General features: G+C 37.6%; 1 protein-coding gene and 1 non-coding gene across 9 annotated transcripts in view; one reads left to right on the plus strand and one right to left on the minus strand.

The window, feature by feature from the left end:
- Positions 1–3,150: 3,150 nt before the first annotated feature.
- Positions 3,151–23,412, plus strand: part of Als2 (alsin Rho guanine nucleotide exchange factor ALS2) — a 74,115-nt gene continuing 53,853 nt past the window's right edge. For 4 of the 8 annotated variants that reach the window (XM_071618906.1, XM_027941967.2, XM_071618911.1 and 1 more), the window contains exons 1-4: positions 3,151–3,226; positions 15,400–15,479; positions 17,961–18,115; positions 21,334–22,271. In XM_071618906.1, the coding sequence (XP_071475007.1) occupies positions 15,460–15,479; positions 17,961–18,115; positions 21,334–22,271 (1,113 nt within the window). In that variant the 5' untranslated portion in view covers positions 3,151–3,226; positions 15,400–15,459. Of the gene's footprint in view, positions 3,227–3,382; positions 3,454–5,967; positions 6,048–15,399; positions 15,480–17,960; positions 18,116–19,412; positions 19,481–21,333; positions 22,272–23,412 lie in introns of those variants that run through there. The other 4 variants (XM_071618907.1, XM_071618908.1, XM_071618909.1 and 1 more) reach the window with 4 other exon arrangements.
- Positions 10,785–10,860, minus strand: Trnai-uau (transfer RNA isoleucine (anticodon UAU)). The gene has a single exon. It is a non-coding gene; the product is annotated as a tRNA-Ile (tRNA).

Genomic DNA, 23,412 nt, shown 5'->3' on the forward strand with positions numbered 1-23,412 from the left:
CAGTCCTTGACCCTGATGCCAATCCAATAATGAGGACACAGTTTGAAGAAAAAGGAAAAAAAAGTTTTGCTAGCAAAGAAGAAGCACGGGGGACCCCTTTCCCAAAGGCTGTGATTCTCCCCATCAGGGGAATAAGGAGAAGAGGGGTTTTTAAAAGTTGATTCAAAAGCTACACCCCCAAACTAGGGAGGAGATTAGGAAGATCAAGGAGGAGAAGGTTGGGAAGAAGAAAAAAAAATGTCAGTTTTAGAGAAGCAAGGACTATATTCAAAGCATAAAGTGGGCCACTGTTACAATAGCTATTCACCAACCTACCTAACCTTTTTCCGGAAAACCATATACATAACACAATTGGTAGAATACTACACACATGATCCAGCATCTAACTTTTTTTTCCTCTTAACAACCTAACTTACAGATCATTTTGTATAAATAATCCTCATTCTTTTAAATGGTTGTGCAGAATTGAAACCAGAGTTTGAGATGAAACTTGATGGATGGGTTCTATGCAGGCCTCGCCAATTTCCCTCTTGTTTGAAGAATGAAATCCAACAGACAATTATGGAAGGCAAGAGTAGGATTTATTTAAGTGAAAAGAGATAGAACTCTTGCAATGTGGGAAGGGACCTGATAGCAGGAAAACCTTTTGATGTGCTACCTAGGGGCTGATGTGGGTTTTGAGTATGAACATTGAGGAAAATCTGTTAAACAGGCATTGAAAGAGTACCAAAGCCATTGGTGAAAATACATGTTAAACAGGTATTGAAAAAAATATCAAGGCTATTGACTGGGTCCTTTAGTCTTCTGAGTTTGAATCCTTCCTGTCACTTCCATCTGGGTTCCTCCCACCTTCCATTTTCCCTGGGCTCTGGGACAAAGGAGTTGACTGGAATGTTTCCAGTCTCAATGGCTTGTGCGTATTTCCTTCAAGTTTCAGTATTTCTCTGTTTATCCTAAATCCCTATCTCAGCTTAGCTTCATGGTCTTTACATTGAAAAAGGCTTTGGTGGGGCCTATTACTCTGACTGCCTAACCATCTATTCTTATTTAGAGTGGTTCACCTGTTTGACCATATCATTAGATTCCATAATTAGGAGGCGGCTACTGCTTCCAGTAGACTTGAAAAAGCTTGGATTACAGACTTGGTAAGACTGAGAGGTCAGAAAGTAGAGGTATAACATTAGGTTGCAAAGGAAATAAGGCAGAAAAAAAAATAAAAATGAGACAGAGTTGGGTGCGGTGGATCACACATGTAATCCCAACTACTGGGATGGCTGAGACAGAGGATTGCAACTTCGAGACTAGCTTCAGCAACTTAGTGAAACCCGGTCTCAAAATAAAAACAGAAGGGCTGGGGATATAGCTTAAAGTGCTCCTAGGTTCAATCTCTAGTATGGGGCTGGGGTTGAGGGGAAGAGGAAGGGAAGGAGAGGGGAGCAACCTTATATACTGAAAGATTAAGAGAGGTGGACATTGAAAATACACACAAAAAAGTAGGGCTAAATCATGGAGCAAAGTCTCTAAAGGAATTGGAAGAGATGTCTCTGGAGAAGGGTCCAAGGAGTTCCCAGAGGAGAGGGGGAACTCAACTCAGAACCAGTGGGGTTCTTGGCATCGGTGAAGGAAAAGAATTTCAGCATAAACCAGACAAGGCAGAGGCAGAGGTTTATTTAGGAAGGTAGATATACATTCAAGGGAGAATGAAAACTGACTCGGGCTAGGGTTGGGGGTGGGATGTCCAGGGGCAGGGCTGGAGGTGCACAATTCTGCGTATTTCCCTCATTTTACAAGGGTATGGGCCAAAATTTACAACCTGTTTTGAGCCTCTCAGTGGCTTGTGCGTATTTCCTTCAAGTTTCAGTATTTCTCTGTTTATCCTAAATCCCTATCCCAGAAGGTTTCCCGAGTTCAAGTGGAGAGATTAACCTTGAGAGGTCATAACATTTCTCTTAAGGCAGAAGGGAGATGGCGAGATGGCGAGGAAGGCTGGTGTTGCAAGTAGACTTTGAAATAGTGGCTAGTGGAGTTGAGGAAATTCACTTCTACTGGTCTCATTTTCCTCAGAAATGTAGGAGATGGAGTATTTTATTTTTATTTTTCCAAAGGGGGTGGGGGTTAAGTAAAAGGTTAGGATTACAAGGGTTGGGACTAGCCAGGAGGGAAAAGCTGATAGTCTGAGAAGCAATGTGTAAATGTGACTGTTTTAGGCTCAATCAATAATACCTGACCGCATGGAAGTCCTGACATAAGTTGGACACCTTTGGTTTATAATGGCATCAATTCACAGGGTCGTGTGACTTCCTGCACTGGTGCAGGAGTGGATGGAGCTGGTTGACGTTGCAGAAGAGTTTTGCAGGTGGGTGGAGCATTGAGGAGGCTAGCGGTTGAGGGTTTGGTGAAAGACCATTCGTAGCTGGGAGCTTCAGACTCTGAATTCACATTCATCGTTGGCTGTTTAAATATATGTTTGCAGGTCCAGTGCACCGCCTAGCTTAAGAGAGTTAGCATCCCTGGGGCCTGGGTACCAAGACCAGCGGTGAAGGACTTCAGGGTGCTGGCGGGGTGGGGCTGTGACAAGCAGATGGTTGGGAAACTCATTTTATTCAGACCGTACACTGGGGAGCCCCGCAGGAATCATAGTGGGGAGGCCAATACCCTTCGGGGTTATAACTGAGTGGTAAAAAAAAGTGTGGACACTTCAGCAAACCGGCGCCGCGTGGCGATGACGTCATTCCAGGGGACAGGAAGCGATCACTTCAGATACAGTTCACAAAGGCAGTTTAAAGATATTTCAGGCTTTTTACTTTATACTTCCACCTCCCGCAGTTTGAAGTAGTAACAAAATGATACTACTTCACCGTCGCCCGTCACCATGGAAACGCTGGGCAGCTAGGCCGGGACAATTCCATATTACGTCATTGTTGAAGCGCGCCCGGGAACTGGTGGTTCCACCTTGGCCTAGGGAGGGGCACTGCGCATGGAAACGTTGGCTTCAGTGCTTAACGCATCTTCAATAATTTTGGTCCCTACCAGGCGCCGTCTCCAGTCTTCCAGTCTCACCCCACCTACTCCGGGAGCAATCCCCTCCCGCCCTCCACCCGCTCACCGCCCGCGGCCCCGCCTCTGTACGGAGGCCCCGCCCCCGTGAATCAGCTGATCCTTCGGACCCGCGGGGCTGCTGGGCTCGCGCCGGATGCTGATCGCGGTGCTGCGGGTGGAGCGTCAGGTGAGCCAGCTCGGGTCCCGGGGTGGCCCTTGGCTTCCGAGGACTGATCTATCGGTCGGGACCTCCTGGGTGCGGATGGCTGGGGTCCGGGAGCGAGGCGGAGACTCCAGCCGAGGCCCTGGAGTGCACTGCGGTGGCCTGCGGATTCGGCGCCCGGGTCTTCCCACCCAGTGTCTACAGACGGCGCCTGCCTGTCGAGGAGCTCCGGACGCTGCCCGGGGCCCCAGGTTGTCCCTCTCGCCCGTATCTCACCCTCCCCAGTCTGGCCTCCCCTGCAGTGGTCTCAGTGGCGTGAAATTCCTTCATGCCCTCTCTTCCCGCCTCCACCCACGCTGCTTTCCAGCCATTCATTCTTGAGGATTTATTGACTGCCCACACTAGATGCTAAGGAGATAAACCCGGGTCCCTGGCCATGAACCGTGGTGCGGGTCCCAGGCCGATTTGCCCTACGGTGCAAATCGTGGTGAAGAGTAAACCGAAGGCTTTGGTGTTTTGAAAAGGCGATTGCGGAAAGAAGAAAATGACTTTGATATTAGTAATTAGGAGTTTAGTCAAGTCTTTTTAGTGAGTCAAGTGATCCATTAGAAGAGAGGTTAAGTTAAGAAGTATTAGAAATTGAAGTGGTGTATTCCGGCACGGCATTTCCTTTTTGGTTTATGAAGGTGAAGGAAATAACTGTTGTATCCGAATGAAGATCCTTACTCTGTTGCCTTTATTTGTTGGTGACTGTAAATGTTCTTTAAAGTGCTATAAGAAATAACATTGTGTGACGTATGTTTATCTGAGCAGGTACAATATTTGACAAAGCAATTAGTCACACGTTTTTTTCTGTTGTATTCTTGTGTGACTCGGAGTGACCAGTTGATCTTTAGGTTAGAACTTAACAGATTTTTTTTTCTTTGCTGGAGATTGAACCCAAGTCCTCACGCATGCCAAGCGAGCGTTCTACCACAGAGCTACTACCCCATCCCTTTTTAAAATTCTATTTTGAGATAGGCTCTTGCCAGGTTGCCTAAGCTGGCCTCAAACTTGCAGTCCTTCTGCCTCAGCCTCTTGAATAGCTGAAACTACCATCCTGTGCCGCCGTTCTTGGCTATTCACAGAATTTAAAGCAGTGAAAATTTTATTTTGTAGTAGATTGCACTATTTTAATCTTAATAATATAGCATAGTGGCTTTGGCATGCTTACATCTTTCTTTGAGCAAGTTACTGAAACCTCTTCACATTGGTTTCCTTATCACGAAATCGAGGATAAAATTGCTTTCCTAACATTAGTAACCTTTATATGTAATGGTTCATGTATCTGTTTATTACAGTGCCTGGTTCATGGTAAATATTCAGTATATATTAACTCTTCTTATAATTATTTTTTCACTTCATCTTGGTCCAAACTATTTGGATTTTTTTCCCCTGAGTGGTGAGAAAGATATATTTTAGTAGAACAACTATTATTCATGTTTTTAAATCAAGAGAGTTTTCCAGATAATTTTGTGATACTTATATTTAGAGAATATGCTTTCAGGTTGGTCTCTAGTTACTTTGATATTAAATAAGGCATTTTAATGTGTAAAAGATGCCGTCTATACCTACCTTAAATTTATTACCTCCTAAACAGCGACTAGTTAGGCATATTGAAGGCTCATAATTATATCAAGAAAAAATTTAAAAACTACTTTGTGATGTTAAGATTTGATTAGGTAATGGTCCAGAAAATAAAGTACCAAATCATAATTTTTGGGAAAAAATTTGAGTACCATTTCTCAGACTGCTCATTTCTTAAATTGATATACAAAGTATGAACTGCATCCTTTCTTACCAGATTTGTATTTCACAGTTTAGACTATCATTTGAAACCCTTACTTTGAGCATTTTGACTGTTAAAGAAGCAAAGGTCATGTTAAGAACTTTACTGAGTCCTGATTTTAGTTTTTGTGTGATTAGGTGGAAACAATACTATCAGTCTACCTTTCATAAAAAAACATGGGTTTAAGCAGTAACTGTTGGAGTTCCTTCTAACAGTATTTCTAAAGAAATGTCACAGGATTGTAACAATCTTCTATGATTATTAGTATGAGACTAGTAAGGTATGAGTGAAAAACTACAAAGCAGGATGGAATGGTGATTTTTGGGACTGTGTTTAAGAAGGCTTGCTTTGATGTAGTAGAAAGTTGAATACCTTTTTCAGTCATTTTGAGGAATGACAGGATGATTTTAGTGACTTCCAAATCATTTAGCTTTTCAAAATAACTTTACAGTATTAAATCTACCACATAGTCCAGCTACATTAGACATATGGGTTTTCTTATAGAATTTCCTTTTTTTAGCAGATTTTTTTTTTCTTTTAACCCTTATCCATTGATAACCAAATAATCCAGTTATCACTAATAAGAAAGTAGTACATTTTGTAAGGTGTGGGTCTTTAAGAAACTGCTTGGTAATCACAAATAAAGTGCAATATACTATGATTTGATTCTTTTTTAGTATTGTACTAATTTTCCTATCTGTATTTCCTGTTTCTCTAGATATGTGATGGTGGTGTCTTTAGCTTATGTCTTGGTGTGTATGCAGATGAACTACTTGATCCAATTAGGGTAGAGCAAAACTATTTAAATTAGCCAAGTACTGAATACTTTTTTGGGATATTGTATAGTGTGTTTGTTTGTTTTGGTACTGGGGATTGAAGCTAGGGGAGCTTTACCACTGAGCTACATACCCAGTCCTTTTTTATCTTTTATTTTCAGACAGGGCTTGCTCAGTTGCTGAGGCTGGCCTTGAAGTGGCAATCCTCTTGCCTCAACCTCCCCAGATTCTAAGATTACAGGTGTGTACCACCATGCCTGCCTATCTATATTTCTTTTAAATTTAAAGAAAATGTAGTTTTCTCAGCTCTTAGGAAAAAAAGATTAGGGCTGTTTGGTAGAGGTTCATTTTGCTGCCAATGAAGTATGCTAAGAGAGATTAGCTTTTGTCTAATTAATTCCATAAATTGATCAACTTATGTTTCCCTTAATTATCACATATTATTTAAGTATTTTTCTTCTGAGTCATCACATGGTTCTTATTTGGAAGGTGGCATCTGGGTGGGCTGTAATTTATTTCAGGGTTCTTTTCTCTGACAGCCTAAATTTTTGTTGAACCAATTTCTTAACTGAACTTGGGGCAGTTTCCCAAACAAACATGTAACAAAGATTTAAAGTAGCAATATAATGCAGAATAATAATAATAATCCAACTGTATGTTGTAGGAAAACTGGTTTATGCATGCAATTCAATACTTATTCCCTAGTGAAAATGAACTGTGTCTTTACTTACCAGTATAGATACACCTCAAGTACATAATGTTAACTGAAAAGAATCAAGTTGCCAAAGGATATATAAAGTAAGATGTATTTTAAAGCCATCCAGTTACATATATTGTTTATTGATAAGTATATATCATGTATGTATTATGTATTTATCTAAAGTACATAAAAGTATAAGCATCTGTGTGGGAATGAGATCTATTTTTACTGAGTAGAGCTCCTTCAGCTCTCAATATAACTTTTTCTTCTGTTTTTAAAGAAAGCTGAAGCAAATTTGGAAATATGTTCATGAATCTGTTAAAACTGGGTGATGAATATGTGGATTTGTTTTTTATTTTTACAGTTTTATGTATGGCGAAGATGGTTTGTGAAACTCATACTTTAAAATTTCTTTTTTAATCAGGGTACTTTCCAACATGTTTTCTTTATTTTACTTTGTAACCTCAAAGTAGTAGAATGAAAAATAACTTCTCTCCCTGCCACAGGGAGTGCATCTCCACTATGTGAAGCTGTACTGTTTTGAAGACAGGAGACAGACCAATTCTTTGGTCAAGTTTTACTTTGCAGTTTGACTTTGGGTCCTGGGAAACACTTTTTTTTTTTTTTTTTTTAAGGAAATGAGGAGTGATCCCTTTTAAAGAGCTGCAGGGGAATTAAACTGCTAGAGATTCTGGGAAATACAGGCATATACTGGTCTTGAATTCTCAAAGTATAGAGGAGTAAGTTGAATCATAGTACTATAAAAGGAATTTGGATATAGATTAACTCAGATATGAAATTACCACAGATTTCATGTGATCGTTTGCATTAGTTATTCTCATGGGTATGATAATTCTAGCAATTGAATTTCAAATTCCCAAGTACTGCAACAATTTATGCTTCTTATTATATGGCATTATTACAGAATGTTTCATGGGAATTTTAGTAATTCTGAAAAATTCATTTTAAAAATATGCAGTAGTTACAAAAGAAGCTAAATGAGCTTTTAGCTCTTCCCTTTTAGAGGATTCCCATAATCAGAAGAGTGCAGATTTATTAGGTTTCGGTATAAAATTAGCAAGGCATCAAAAAGTACACTGTGAGGCTGGGCGTGGTGGAGCATCTGTAATCCTAGTGGCTCAGGAGGCTGAGGCAGGAGGATTGTGAATGTAAAGCCAGCCTCAGCAAAAGAGAGGTGCTAAGTAACTCAGTAAGACCCTGTGTCTAAATAAAATTTAAAAAAGGGCTGGGAGTGTGGTTCAGAGGTTGAGTGCCCCTGAGTTCAATCCCTGGTATCCCCCCACCAAAAATAAATAAATAAATAAATAAATAAACAAACACTGAGATATCTTCACGTCCCTGATCACACCAAAAGCTGTCTCCCTGTACTAAGGGGAAAGGGAGAAAGATATTATTCTTCCTTGGGTTGTGTAACATTTGCAAAGTGGCATGAGATAAAAGTGTCTCCATGGTTAGGAAATACCATTATCAAATTGTGTACAAGAATTTCTATTATGAAAGATATTTTACTTTTGTATCTTGATGTTTACTTTTATTATAGTCTCTAGAAATCTATAGCATTTGGAAGACTGTAGAATAGAACTCAAGATTAAGGGCAGTGTCTCCCACTCAAGTATTCACTTAAATGTAGCCAGCTTGTATGAAGTGGTTACTATGGGTACCAGCGTACTGTACCAATGAATAAGGTTTAGTGTCTTGGCTTCAGGAGTTTTGTTGTTGGCAATACTAGAGATCATACCCAGGTCTTGCAAGTGCTCTACTGAGCTACTTCCCCAGCCCTTTTAATATTTTTATTTTGAGACAGGGTCTTGCTAAGTTTCAGGCTGGCCTGAGACTTCTGATCTTCCTGTGTTAGCCTCCCTAGTAGTTGGGATTATTGGTGTGCACCACTGTGCCTGCCTTACCTTTAGTAATTTTTCATGAATGAATGACTTAGTAAGTGCATTATCCTATTGGTAACAAAGTTGTAAATAAGTAGCTTTCTAGATCAGCCTACTGAATTTATTCAATACATTAATTTACTGAGTTCTTCATCTGGGTGAAAATTTAAAGGCTAGTCAGCTCCTGAATTAGAGTTAGGCAATGCTCCCTATGCATCACTTACTGTTGAGAACGCTGGGATTTTAAGTGGATTTGACCTTCCATGGTGGTTGATTTGTCAAGGCTTCAGTGCTAGGCGATCTTCCTTAACCTTCTGTAGTGCTTGGTGAAGGTTTCAGGGCAGGATGTCCAAAAAATAGCAGTTGTTATTGTATAGGTTATTTGTAAGTCAGATGTTTGAGTTAATCCAGATGTAAATATATTGACTGAGACAAACATTTATTAAGCATTTACCCTGTGTAAATTCCAGATACTCTTAAATTATTATTTGCTGTATTCACAATATAAATTCTAGGTTACTACATTATAATAAAATATGACCAACTAAAACTTTATGAAGAAAATGTTAATGGGTACTTGAAATTTTGTTTTTGTGTGTGTGGTGCTGGAGATTGAAACCAGGGCCTTTATACATTGCTAGACAAGCACTGAGTCATGGCCCCAGATCTTTTCCTTTTGTTTTGAGACAGGGTCTTGCTAGGTTGCTCTGGCTGGCTTCAAACTTTTGATCTTGTCTGAGCCTCCTAAGTAGCTGGTATTGTTATTGTTATTTTGTGTTCATGTAATTTATTTTACTAATAATGTCCCCCAAAGTGTAAGAATGGTGGTACAAAGGAGATACCAGGATATAAAACATGGATGGATAATTTAACTCTGATACTGCATGATAATGCATGTAAGAAAAAACATAATAGGGCTTGGTACTGTCCCAGGCATCTGTTAAGGGACTTAGAACTTTATCTCCTGTGTATAAGGGTGGGGACTATTGTAGTATGGAAATTCTTTGAGGCAGAAATTCATATATTTACACATGTATGTTGTCTGTCTACAGATATTAAGTACCTTTCCTATATTAGAAACATGCTAAGCAGCTGGGATATGCACCCTGTGTCCATAGAAATTTTAGACTAGCAAAGTACCTGCAATATAATAATAAAAAAATACATGTAATTTAGATGTTGAAATTTAAGCACTTGAAGTTTTCACTATGATCCACAGATTTATCTGTCACTAAGTTATTAAGGAAAAAGGTCTTTATTCTTTTAAAGTTTACTAGAGATAAATACAGGAAATTCCTATACAATTTTTTCTTTTTTGCACTTGAGATAATAGTCTACTAATGCATTCCTCTACCACAAACATTTTATCTGTATCCTGCCCTGTTCCCTCCAAGTTTAAGGCAGCTTACAAAAGTGTATAAATGTAAGGTAAAATAAAGAAACAGAAAGAATAAAGCCAGGAGTGAGAATAGAATATACAACACACATATCGTAAAGTCCTAATCATCTACAAGCAGCATCATATGGGACATCCTCCTCTAGAATCCATAATCCTGCCTTTGTCTGTACTGATCATCTTTTTTCTTTTAAAAAATATAGACCCTCTTGTGAAAGATGAATTCTTCTACACATGTTCTGGATGCCATTCTCTTGTTTTTTGGTTGCTTTATATAATTTTTATTTTATTTTTTTTTCTCTCTCACTTTGGGACTTTGGTTCTGTCCTCTGTCCTCATCTCCCTGGGATGATAACCAGTGTTGTGCAAACAGGTTCAACTATCTCATCTCCCCCACTTCAAACAAAAGGAAACAAAACCCTTGATCTTCACAGTCCCCTTCAGCTACTGCTCCATTCCTTTGTTTTCCATTTCAATATTTTTCAAAAGAATCATTTCTAGTTCTTTATTTTGGGTCTTCATTTCCCGTTTAAATTCACTTTTTTTACAGTGTGGTTTTCACTCCCCAAACAGACCACTGAAATTGTGACCAAGCTCAGCAGTGATACCTGTCTGTTTTGGCAGATGCAGCGGATACTTTTTAAGATCTCATCATATGAACCCCTGCTGCCTTGACCTAACTGGCCTCCTCCTCTGCTTTGCTTTCATGTGCCCACAACATGGTCATGTTTCTCCTTCCTTTCGGACCACTTCTGACCTCAGTCATCTTTGTTGGGTCCCCATTCTGGTCAAGCTGTATGTGTAGGAGCTCTGTACAGCTTGATCCTGTGCCTTTCCTTTTTCTTTACCCACACTCGATGCCTATTGTGCTGATTTCAGATATTATTCATATGTCTTCCCATATGTCTTTCTTCTGAACTCCATGTTCTTATATTAAACTGCTAATTTGACAAGTACTTTCTTTGCTTTTTTTTTTTTTGATGGTGGTGCTGGGGATTGAACCCAGGGCCTTGTGCATATAAGGCAAGCACTCTACCAACTGAGCTATATCCCCACCCTTGACATGTACTTTTACAGGCAACTTGAACTTAACAAAAACAACAAAAATTTTACCAGAATCTTGTATTTCACTTGAGGATCTTGTCTCTCTCAGTCTTTCCCATTTCAGTAAATAGAACCACTAAGCTTGGGGCAGTGGTACATACCTATAATACTAGCTACTCAGTAGGCCGAGGCAGGAAGATTGCAAGTTCCAGGCCAGCCTTGGTAATTTAGTGAGACCCTGCTCAAAATAAAATTTTAGAAGGATTAGGGGATGTGGCTGAGTGGTAGAGTGTTTGCCTAGCTTGTATGAGAGGCCATAGGTTCAACTCCCAGTACTCAAAAAAAAAAAAAAAAGAACCATTAACATATAGCTGTTCAAGTTAGAACCTGGAGCCCAAACTTGATACCTCTTCCTTTATGTCATTTATTCATCTCTTTCATCTCCACCAAGTTGGCAGACTTATATGAAATGAAAGAGCCCAGATCTCCTCACTCCAATGAGAACATGAGCCAAGGGAGTATTTATAGGCAGGATGTTCCTTGCAAAATTAATTTGTGTGCTGTAAGTGAATATGTTCAGTATAAAATTGACTTAAATGTTTTCAAAGAAATGTTAATCATAGGACTGGGGTTGTGGCTCAGTGGTAGAGCATGTGTGAGGTCCTGGGTTCTATCCTCAGCACCACATAAAAATAACTAAAATAAAGGTACTGGGTCCATCTACAACTAAAAAAAAATTAAAAAAAAAAGAAATGTAAATCATTGCCATTAAGTCATCAAAATATCCATAGAATATCTTGGTGGAAGCAGTACAACTTCCTCCTATACTCTTCAAGGTGAAGTTAATGTTAAAAGTACAAGAAAGAACTGGATCCCTGTGTTTATAATCCCAGCCACTGTGGAGGCTGAGGCAGGGAGATCACTTGAGGCCCGGAGTTAGAGGCCAGCCTGAGCAACATAGTGAGACCCCCACCTGCCACTCCACTCCCCCCAAAAATACATAAACTGAAGAAAATATAAAAATAGTTAAAAGTTGGGAGACATGTACCAAAATGGTAGTTGTTTTAGAATACAAGATTCAAGTCTCTTGTTCAAAACCCTTGGGGCAAGATGTGTTTTGGAATTTATATTTCTTTTTCTCTTAAGAATAAGGTGTATAAACCATATATTATATAATACTTTGTGTAGGATCTATAATATTATTACATTATTATTATGTTAATATTTATGCAGCAAGATAGAGAGATATAAAGGCTAGACTACTTCACATTTGTTCAGGTCAAATTTTGCTGCCAGAGGGTTCAGGTCAGATTAGATTATTTCACCAAAAGAATTATGGAAAAAATCTAGTTTTAAAAGTTTTTAGATTTTGGATTTCTGGCTAAGGTATTGTGGAACTGTAGGTGATTTGTAGCTCTTCTTTCTTCAATAATTAGCACATCTAGACCAGATTAATTTTTAGGGCACTCCCAGATTATGGTATTAAATGATATCCTCAGCACATACCAGCTCCTTTTTCTGTTATATGTAGCAGGGGGATGTGTATCCAGTGGAGTCCAAAAATGGAGTTTGATCATTAAGAACTATTTGCTCTTATTTTTAAAGAGCATCTGAGAGTTTAATTACTTTACATTTTACTGTGGAAGAAATAGTAATTTAAAGTATAGGGTGATATACTTTAAAGTGGATCAAGCTTTGTTCTTTGGCTCATAGAACTTAATAGCTACAAGGAATGCTAGAGTCTAGTTTGCTTACTTTTTGGAGATACCATTGATCTATGGAGAGGTAAAAAGGCAAGAGAAGCCCATGTATTCTGACTCCAAGTAAGTGATGCTTATATAGCATCACACAGCTTCTTTATGAGAGCTGCTTAATCTAAAACAGGTCTATGGAAGAAAGTTATTATTAATAGAAGAAAAGCAATAGTACAGAGATCTTTCCCCTCAAAGAATGGAGGGTAAGGACCTTAAAGAGGAAGCCCCATGATTAAACAATTTTATAAAACTTTTAAAAATACAGCAATGAAAGCAATTAAGGAAGCTTAAGTGCTATTAAAAATCTTATAGATATCTTGGAGAGGCAATTCTAAAAATACTAGAAAAAGAAAAAATTTAGGTTTACTTCCCTTTTCTGTATGAATGCATAATTGAGAAAGAATGTCTTGATAAATTTACACATGTGAGTAAAACTTTATAACAAGCTTTTCATATTTAACTGTGATATTCCAATATTCTTTCTTTCTTTTTCTTTTTTCCCCAGTACTGGGGATTGAACCCAGGGACTGAACCCAGGGACGCTCTATCACTGAGCTACATCCTAGTCTTTTTTTGTTTTGAGACAGGGTGACCCTAAGTTGTCCAGGCTGGCCTTGAACTTACCATCCTTCTGCCTTAACCTATCAAATGGAATTACAGTAGTGTACCATGGTGCTGGCACATCTGTACCCAGCTTCCCTCTTCCACTTTGAAGAACTCTTGTGATTACCTTGGGTCCACCTGGATACCAGAATAATCTCCCTTTCTTAAGGTCAGCTGATTAGTACCATGTCACCTAATAGTCTCAGGGCCTGGACATCTTTGGGGACCATTATTCTGTCTACCCTATACAATAAGTAAAATAGAACAACAAAAACTTTGCAAAGCAGTTTATGGAGTTTTAATTCAATTTGGGTTTAGGGAAACAGGGGGGTGGTGATAAATAAAGATGTAATTGTTTTTTAAAGAAAACTCTGACTGTGTGCAGTGGTGCTCACCTGTAATTCCAGCAGTTTGGGAGGCTCAGACTGGAGGATCACAAGTTCAAGGCTAGTCTAAGCAACTCAGTGAGACTCTGTCTCAAAATAAAAAATAAAAAGGGTTAGGGATATAGCTTAGCATATAATTGCCCCTGGGTTAAAATTCCTAGTAAGCATCTCCCAAAATAACAACAACAAAAACAAAAAAGAATAGAAAAATTATTCAAAACTCTGACACTAAGGATAAATATTGATGATTTTATTCACTTTACCAAAAGATTCTCAATATTCTTGAGGTATTTTCCATGCAGCGAATCTATTGTGAGAAGTATGATGTGCTTATGTACTTCCGCATCCTCCCAGAGGAGTTCTCTGGCTTCCGTAGGGTACTGCTGGAATTTAGCCAAAGGTATAGAACTGCTTGATCTGCAACAGATAAGCACAGATTAGATCTGGCTTCAAAATTTCATTGTACACAACGAAATGTAGATTTTATTAAAGCTAGTTATTTATGCAAAAAATGCAGTAGCACTTAATGCTTGTATTTTTAAAATCAGTAACATTTATTAAATTTATTCTGATTTACTTCCTGTTTACACAGTACCCTTTATCCAACTTTGAATGATTCAAAATCTTTCTAAAATAAGCAGTAGGTAGAAAGTAATTTCCTTAAATATACAGATGGAAAACAGTAAGAATTCACAGGTAACCTGGAGTAAACAGATGGACCTTAGATTACCCCTGCCAGTATGGGCTGTTTCCAGTGCACTGTGAACCATATCCTTTTCCAGAAAAAAAAATCACAAATTTGTGCCCAGTATTTTTGTGGTCCACATATAAAAAGGCTTCATTGCTGTTATTTTCATGAGCTTTGGTAACCTTAAAAATGTAAATATCTGAATTGAAATGCTTTCAGCATTTCTTCAGCTTCTTTATTTTTCAATGTCTTAATATTTATTCAACACTTAGTTTCTAAACAGGTGGGTCATGATATTTGTACAGTGATTTAAAAAAATTTTTTAGATATTGATGGACCTTTATTTTGTTCATTTATTTATATGCTGTGCTGAGAATCGAACCCAGTGCCTCACACATGCTAGGCAAGTGCTCTACCCCCCATCCACAACCCCAGCCCCTGTACAGTGATTTTGATGTGGCTCTTTCCCACTGAATGGTGGATTTTAAAACAACTATTTTAAAATTCAAGCAACTTCTAGCCCTCTAGATGAGGCATGTTATTAGTTTTGAATTGAGGAATTGATTTGGGAAAAATACTGCTAGTTCCAATAAATGAAAAAACTTCCTTTTTTAATAATGTAACTTTTTGTTCATTACTGAAATACATAAAATTATTTGGATCTAATATATTACTGAGGCGATTTTAACAAATCTTCCTCAATTGATATTTAAATCTTCATATTTTCCAGAAACATTTTAAAAGTAACCTTAATATGTATGTAATTTTTGAACTTAACACATTGATTTTTGGGTTAAACCATCTTCTTCATAATACAAAACAAACAAAAAATCAGTTGCCTGGAGCAGTACAGTTTAACTGTAGTAGTCTTTTCTTCCTTGACATTACATTTGGCAGGTCAACAGGCATTTTTATAAGCTTGGTGGGCAGGCTCAGTCTAGATATTTGACTTTGGCAGGCAGGATGTGAAATAGTTTAAATAGTTTTGCTGTGTATTTATTGCCCAGTGAATGTACACTTGTTAGTGGGCAGCATACCCCCCTCCGTTTTCAAGTCTGAAGAATAAAATAGCAAAGTATTCTTAACTCTCTTTGTGTTTACCCTGTTTTTTTCCCATTTAGGTCTTGATATACTCTTTCTGAAGAGGGAATGGTTTGGTGATGGAGTGCTCCCACTGACCGATGGACTCAAAGAAGAGAAGGTAAAATCAATTCTTCCTTCTCTTCTATTGTTCTAGGAAAACAATAAACAATTCTATGCCGGTAGCTTTTCTTCAGTTTAATTTTTTTGGTTGTTGATGGTTGTTAAGTGGGAATAGTTAGTGACATTTGTAGTTGATTGGTAAAGAGAGAATAATATTAAAATTTGACTAGTAATAAGCTTTGTTGCTAGTTTCTTATGCTTGTAAAGACACTAAATAGCTTCACTTCATTATTTTAAAGCTCTTGTAGCCATTTTTTTCTTACAAATAATTTTAAGTTTTCAGAGGTATCTTTACTAATTTTAATCAAACTTTATCCTTAGAAAACTAGTCATAGAAGATATTTAGAAAGAAGGTTAAATTTGTGGCTTTTCTTCCATAGAACCATGGTATTACACAATAATAATTTAAGGGAGTATTGTTTAGCAAAAGTAGAGAAATTCTAGGTATTCAAAAAAATTGTTCCACATATCAACTAAATTTACCCCACTAAAATTTTAGCACCTGTGTTCTAGTAAAAAGGAAAAGGGGGAAAATTATCATTGTGGCATGTAGGAAAACTTTGTAAAGGAAAACAGAATAGCGTAATATACACTTTTCCTAGAAGGGGTGGCAGTTAGATTATAGTCATTATTTTTCAGCTGTGAGTTTTGTATTATTTGAAATAAAATCATCAAATTAGATGGAATTCTTAGGCTGGAAAATGAATAAAGCCTGAAAGATTTTTACTGGCATCTGTTGTAAATTTTTCTTAAATCTAAATAATGGAAAATAGTATAGAGAGTCTTGAAAAACTAGAAAAAGAACTACCATATGACCCAGAAATTCCACTACTGGGCGAATATTTCCAAAGGAAAGGAAACAAGAATATTGAAGAGATGTCTGTAACCCTGTGATTATTGCAGCTCTGTTCACAGTAGCCAAGATATGGAATCAGCCTACATGCCTGTTAACAGATGAATGGATAAAGAAAATGTGGTATATATATGCATAACAGAATATATTCAGCCATGACTGGGCACTGTGGGCATTCCTATAATCCTAGCTACTGGGAAGGCTGAGGCAGGAGGATCACAAGTTTGGGGCTAAGCTGGGCAACATATCAAGACCCCATCTCAAAATAAAACATTAAAAAGGGCTGGGCATGTAGCTCAGTGGTAAAATGGCCCTTGGTTCAATGTTCAATCCCTAGTACCGAAGAAAAATGGAAAAAAAATTCAGCCATGAAAATTTGAAATCTTATCATTTTCAGCAATATGGAGAGAACTGGAGAACATTATGTTAAGTGAAATAAATCAGGCACAGAAAAGTAAATACCACAGGTTTTTACTTAACATGCTGAAGCTGAAAAGTTGATTTCATAGAGAATAGAATAGTGATTGCCAGAGGTTTGAAAGGATTTGGGGGTTATGGGGAGATGGAGAGAGGGTGGTTAATGGGGATAGTATATCACTGTAGGGAAATATGAGTGACAGCAATTAATTACATACTTCAAAATTTCTAGTAGAGAGAATTTTGAATGTTTCCAACATAAAGAAATGATAAATATGCCATTTACCCTGATCTGATTATCTGATCATTACACATTGTAGACGCATATTGAAATAGTCACACTGCACCCCATAAATATGTACAATTATGTATCAATTACAAATCAAAACATTATTTTTGATACCAGGGATTGAAAAACAGGGGCATTTAACCACTGAGCCACATCCCCATCCCTTTTTATTTTTTATTTTGAGACAGGGTCTCACTAAGTTGCTTAGGGCTAAATTGTTGAAGCTGACTCTGAACTTTCAATCCTCCTGCCACAGCCTCCTGAAGCACTGAGATTACATGCATGTGCCACCATGCCTGGCTCAAATTATTTTAAAAACTTAAACAGAAATTATAGATTTAAACTCAGCTTAAAGTGAAATATGGATTTCTATTTCTCAGATCTTTCTCATCAAAACTTTTCATCAATTATAAACTAATTTTAAAATAAGACTTCATCTTGGGGGTACTTTATTTTTTTTAGTTGTAGATGGTCATAATACCTTTATTTTGTTTATTTAATTTTTTTTTTTTAATGTGGTACTAGGGAACAAACCCAGTGGGTATGTTTTAACTTGACTATTTAAACAAGGTATTAATTAATGTATTGAGAAGTTAGAATCTCAAAATTTTATGCTCCCAAATCATAAAACGTCCAAAAATATCCAGTTTTTTTCTTTCCTGCTTAGATAGAGAGAAATAATTTGTGGGCTTAGATTATCTTCCAGCCTTTATGTAAATAGTTGTTGTTGTTGTTTTTTTTTGTCTCTTATATCAAAACCAAAGCATAATGTAGGCAATAATTAAACTTTTAGGACCCAATCATCCATGAATCCTGATAAAAGACATAATTTCATGGAAAGTATTAAGACCAAAAGATACAGTTTTGAATTGTAAGAAAAAAAATATATATATTTATATATTTTCCCCAAATGTTTATAGTTCAACAGAAGCAGAAGGATCCAAAGAAAGAGGCCTGGTCCATGTCTGGCAGGCGGGATCCTTTTCCATCATACCAGAGAGATTGCCAGGCTGGGGAGGAAAGACTGTTCTTCAAGCAGCCCTTGGAGTGAAACATGGAGTTCTTTTGACTGAAGGTATTGAAAAGAATGGTTTAACAAATACTAACTAAAATGGTAATAAATGCCTGAGTGTGTAAAGTCAGGTAAGAGAGTTATTGAATGTTAGGGGTTCTCAGTGAACTTTGCTGCTTATAATAGTCAATGTTTATCAAACATTTGTGTGCCAGAATTAACACTAAACATTTTCCACATTTTATCTTTGAATCTTTACCTTATGACGTGGCTGCTCTTGTTATTTACAGATAAAATGAAGGTCATAATAAATAAACTGACGGTCAGGGAAGTTAAATAATTTCCCTTAGCATACATAGCTATTTAAAGTGTCAGAATCAGGATGGGAACTCAGTCTGATTTCTGATTTTTTTTGTTTGTTTTGGTACTGGGGATTGAACCGGGGTGGGGGTGGGGGCATATAACCACTGAGCCACACCCCCAGCCCTTTATATTTTTTATTTTTTGAGACAGGGTCTTGCCTAGTTTCTTAGGGCCTTGCCAAGTTGCTTAGAGCCTCGATAAGTTGCTGAGGCTGGCTTTGAACTTGTGATCCTACTACCTCAGCCTCCAGAGCCAGTGGGATTACAGGTGTGCGCCACTGTTTCTGGCCCCTCAAAGCCTAGTTTTTAAGTCACTGGACTGTATTGTATCAGTACAGTTTTTCTCAGGCATAAGTAGCAGCTCATAAGAGCACATAAAAACTTGTGCATCTAAAATAGAAACGTGCTAATGTAGAGTTGTCTTTAGTCCCCTGCCTCCAATGAGGATTGAACTCAGGGGTTCTCTACCACTAAGCTACATTCTCCAGACCTTTTTATTTTTCATTTTGAGACAGGATCTTGCTAAATTGCTAAAACTGGCCTTGAATTTCTGATCCTCCTGCCTCAGTCTCCCAAGTTGCTAGGATTATAGGTGTGAGCTTTGAGAGTTGCCTTTAATCTTGATGTCAATTTATCAACTCAATCATGGCAAATTTGATTTGGGCCAGGATTGCCACTGATTTCACTAATTCATACATTTTGCTGTATAAACATTTATTAAATATTAAATGCTGCTTTGGTATTTTCCTTCTAGGAACTAAGGGAAGATAAACTCTAGGAAATAAAGCTTAAATCTGACTTTGGAGTTCTCAAGCTCATAAAAGTAGAATACTGTTGTTTTGAATGAAAAGTTGGAATATGTTCATTAAGATATTTGGAAATCTTCAGTAAAAGCTGGGACAATTGAGGGATAACTTGAAATATATATAAATGTCCTATTATTGTTCGTGTTTAAAGCAGTATCCTCAAAGATGCCTACGCTCCAGAAAAAACAAAGTAAAAAAACCTCATTTCACACAATGTGAGCATATTTTAGCACAAAGATCTCTAATGTTATCCTTTTCAGGTGAGAAAATGAATGGTTCTGATTGAATGCTAAAATGATTCAAGATTCTTTGTCTGTATTAAATTTGACTGTTAGCTCATAATTCATTGATGCTCCATTATTATGTATTTCAGGGTAAAAATAAAGTGGTGGGGAAGTTACATATCCATTTATTTGCAATGTTGCTCTTGCTAGTGGAATAATGTTACTTGAAAGAGTGAGTGACTATTGTTTTATTCCTTGGGAGAAAAGTTTAAAAAGTCTTAATCAGTGAGCTTACTTTCCCATTCTTCTTTTTTTTTTTTTTTAATATTCTTTTTAGTTATAGATGGACACAATGACTTTTTTTATTTTTTATTTTTTTGTGGTGCTGGGGATTGAACCCAGGGCCTTGCACACGTGAGGCAAGCACTCTACCAACTGAGCTATATCCCTAGCCCTGCACAATGACTTTATTTTTTATTTATTTATTTTTATGTGGTACTGAGGATTGAATCTAGTGCCTCAAATGCACTAGACAAGTGCTCTACCACTGAGCCACAACCCCAGCCCCCCATTTATTCTTTATCCAAGCATAAATTTCTTAATAAAAGTTCCTATATCCCCTCTAGCCACTATTGTGTTCTTCCCTATATAACTATTGTGATGAGTTGGCGTGTGTAGCTATATATGCCACACACAATAGGACAGAGATAAAGTTTGCATTTTTTCAATTATCAACTTAATTGCTGCCTTGAGGGGAAAATAGTACTTATTTCTTCATTAATCAAAAAATATGGATAAGTTTCTGTTCATATAGAAAAGAAGGAATAGTAAATTTGATTCAATATTTTTAAAACTTAAGGTCAAGTCTTTGTTACACTTGAATTTTTAGCCAGCCTGGGTCATATGTACATGCTCCCAAACTCCTACAATATAGCAATAAAATTAAGACTTATAGCTACCTGGATACATATAAGTTATAATTTTGTGTATATCTCACTGCCTTTCATTTTAGTTCTAAAGTTAGCTAGTCATTTGTTAGTTTCATTTGCTTTCTGCTATGTTTATTTTGTTGTGATGATTTGCTTTTTAAGTAAATCTTATCTTAGAAAGGCTCTCTAGTATCTAGTATACAGTATATATATATGGAACATCTAAAAATTACATTTTATGTGACTTACATGTCTTGTTGATACTGGTTCTTTCTGTATAACCTAGAGGCATAAAGCCACTTTCCTAGTCTGGGTCCAAATGAATCTTTATTTTTATGCCATTGTATGATTTTCTGTTGCTCCAACTTCTAGACATTAGCAAATGTGTCTATTTTATTATCTTCTGCTTACTTTATCCTATGGTTACTTTTTTCTGAGTATTTGGTATCTGCTTCTCCAGTAGACTGTTACACTAGCTAGAGTTTAGTAGTAGATTCATGCTGGGAGTTTTAGGATGGGGCTGAAGGAAAGAGTAATAATACCCTTTGACTGAAAGTAACCTGCTGCGGTTTGTAAATTCTCATTATAGTATAGAATGTTTATTTGTTAAAAGTTATGTTATTTGTTGGGGCTTGGATTGTGGCTCAGAGGAAAAGTGCTTGCCTCGCATGCGTGAGGCACTCGGTTCGATCCTCAGCACCACATAAAAAATAAAATAAAGATATTGTATCTACCTATAACTAAAAAAAATAAATAAATATTAAAAAAGTTATGTTATTTATTAAAAGACAAATAAGTGTGAAATACTGTGTGTTTGAATCAAATCGCTACAACTGTCCTTTGGAAAGAATTTTTTAAAATTCTGTTTTGTTAAATCTGGGGGCATAGTGCTAGAAGTTTGCTGATAAAATTTTTAGTTAATTCACTAACCTTCTCTTTTTCTTTTTTTTAAACCTTCAGATGGTGAGGTCTACAGCTTTGGGACTCTTCCTTGGAGAAGCGAATCAGCAGAAATTTGTCCAGATAGTCCCATTCTAGAAAATGCCCTGGTTGGGCAACATGTTGTTACTGTGGCAACAGGGAGCTTCCACAGCGGAGCAGTGACAGAAAGTGGCATAGTGTACATGTGGGGGGAGAACTCTGCGGGTCAGTGTGCAGTAGCTAACCAGCAGTACGTGCCAGAACCGAATCCTGTCAGCATTTCTGATTCTGAGAACAGCCCTTTGTTGGCAGTCAGGATTTTGCAGTTGGCATGTGGCGAGGAGCACACTCTGGCATTGTCAATAAGCAGAGAGATTTGGGCATGGGGTACTGGTTGTCAGTTGGGTCTCATCACCACTACCTTCCCAGTGACAAAGCCACAAAAGGTGGAACATCTTGCTGGGCGCGTAGTGCTACAAGTCGCCTGTGGTGCTTTCCACAGCCTAGCACTTGTGCAATGCCTCCCTTCCCAGGACCTGAAGCCAGTCCCCGAGAGATGCAACCAGTGCAGCCAGCTCCTCATTACCATGACTGACAAAGAGGACCATGTGATTATCTCAGACAGTCACTGTTGCCCTTTAGGTGTGACACTATCAGAATCCCAGGCAGAAAACCACGCCAGCTCTGCCATCAGCCCCTCTGCTGAGACCCTTGACAGTCAGGGAGAAGTGTTTGAGAACACGCTTGTAGAAGCTGGACTGCCGCTTGCCTCCGAATTGAACATTGAAAGCGCCCCCACCACAAGTGGTGATACTACTTCCTCCCAACAAAACATCGAGGGAACAACTGAAATTTCTTCTGCCAGAAGCATACCATCATACCCTGACACCCAGGCAGTAAATGAATACTTGCAGAAACTGTCAGATCATTCAGTAAGGGAGGATTCAAAGAATGGTGAAAAGTCAATGCCACCTCAGGTACTTGCTAAATTTCATAGCCTCAGGGTATTATTAGAGTTGAACTGTATGCACTTTGCTTTAGAAACTTGGAAATGCTAAGATTCTGTGGTGTGTTTTAGTTTGTACGTTTGACTATATTTCTGTTTTGTTAGGTGAGCCTAGAGAAAAGAACCTATATTAATTAAAAATCACTGTGTTCACATTCTGGCTCTTTATCATGTTGAAAAATGTCTTGTTGGGCCTATTTTGGAAGTAGTACCCTCCTGTTTTTTCCCCCCTCATTAATGACCCCCTAGCATGGCTAAGGTACTGAATTTTGGTGGATCCCTGAATAGTTTAGTCTAATATAATCACATATGCACAGAATGTTCTGAGTTCTGTTTTGGAAAGTCCTTTACTTCCTAACAGGGAAGGTTTCAGGGTGGCAGATCCTTCAGTTGTAGGCAGAAAGACACTGAAAGGCATTCTGTTGCGTTTTTATCAGTTATAGCTGTGGTCCTTACTGAACTTTATTTGGTTGGGAGGTAATGTTTTCTTATCTTGTTAAAATCATTCTCATTTTGAATACTTGTGGCAAGATGAACAAAAGCTTTTACCTGTACCTTGCAATAAAGTTTGAGTCTCCCTGCTTAAAACTAATTTTTCTAAAAGGATAATTTCTGCTTTTTACTTAGGTGTAGCCTTTTGATTTTGCTTTTACCAAAACCCTAAAATTAAGAAACTAAAATTAAAAAAAATCTAGTCATAGAAGATCTGCCATGTGGTATTTTTTTCATGCTTTAAAAACCATATAGTCTCTTGATTCTTTATTGCTATTGTTACTCTGTCAGAATGAGAGCATGGAGGTATTTTTAGAAATAATCTTTATTTCACAATCCATTCATGAAACCATGTTGATATTTCATTTGTAAAGTTAATAATAGCTGGGTTTTTTCAACTTTTATTTGGCACTTTTAAAATTCTGTTTAGTTAGACAGGACAATAGAATCTATTTTGATGTATTTATACAAACATGGAATATATCTTATTCTAATTAGGATCCCAGTCTTGTGGATGTATAGGTAAGATTCACTGTGGTATATTCATACATGTACACAGGAAAGTTATGTCAGATTCATTCCACTGTCTTTCCTATTCCTATCCCCCTTCCTTTCCCTAC

The sequence above is a fragment of the Marmota flaviventris genome, chromosome 11, assembly GCF_047511675.1.
Source record: "Marmota flaviventris isolate mMarFla1 chromosome 11, mMarFla1.hap1, whole genome shotgun sequence".
Taxonomy (NCBI): domain Eukaryota; kingdom Metazoa; phylum Chordata; class Mammalia; order Rodentia; family Sciuridae; genus Marmota; species Marmota flaviventris.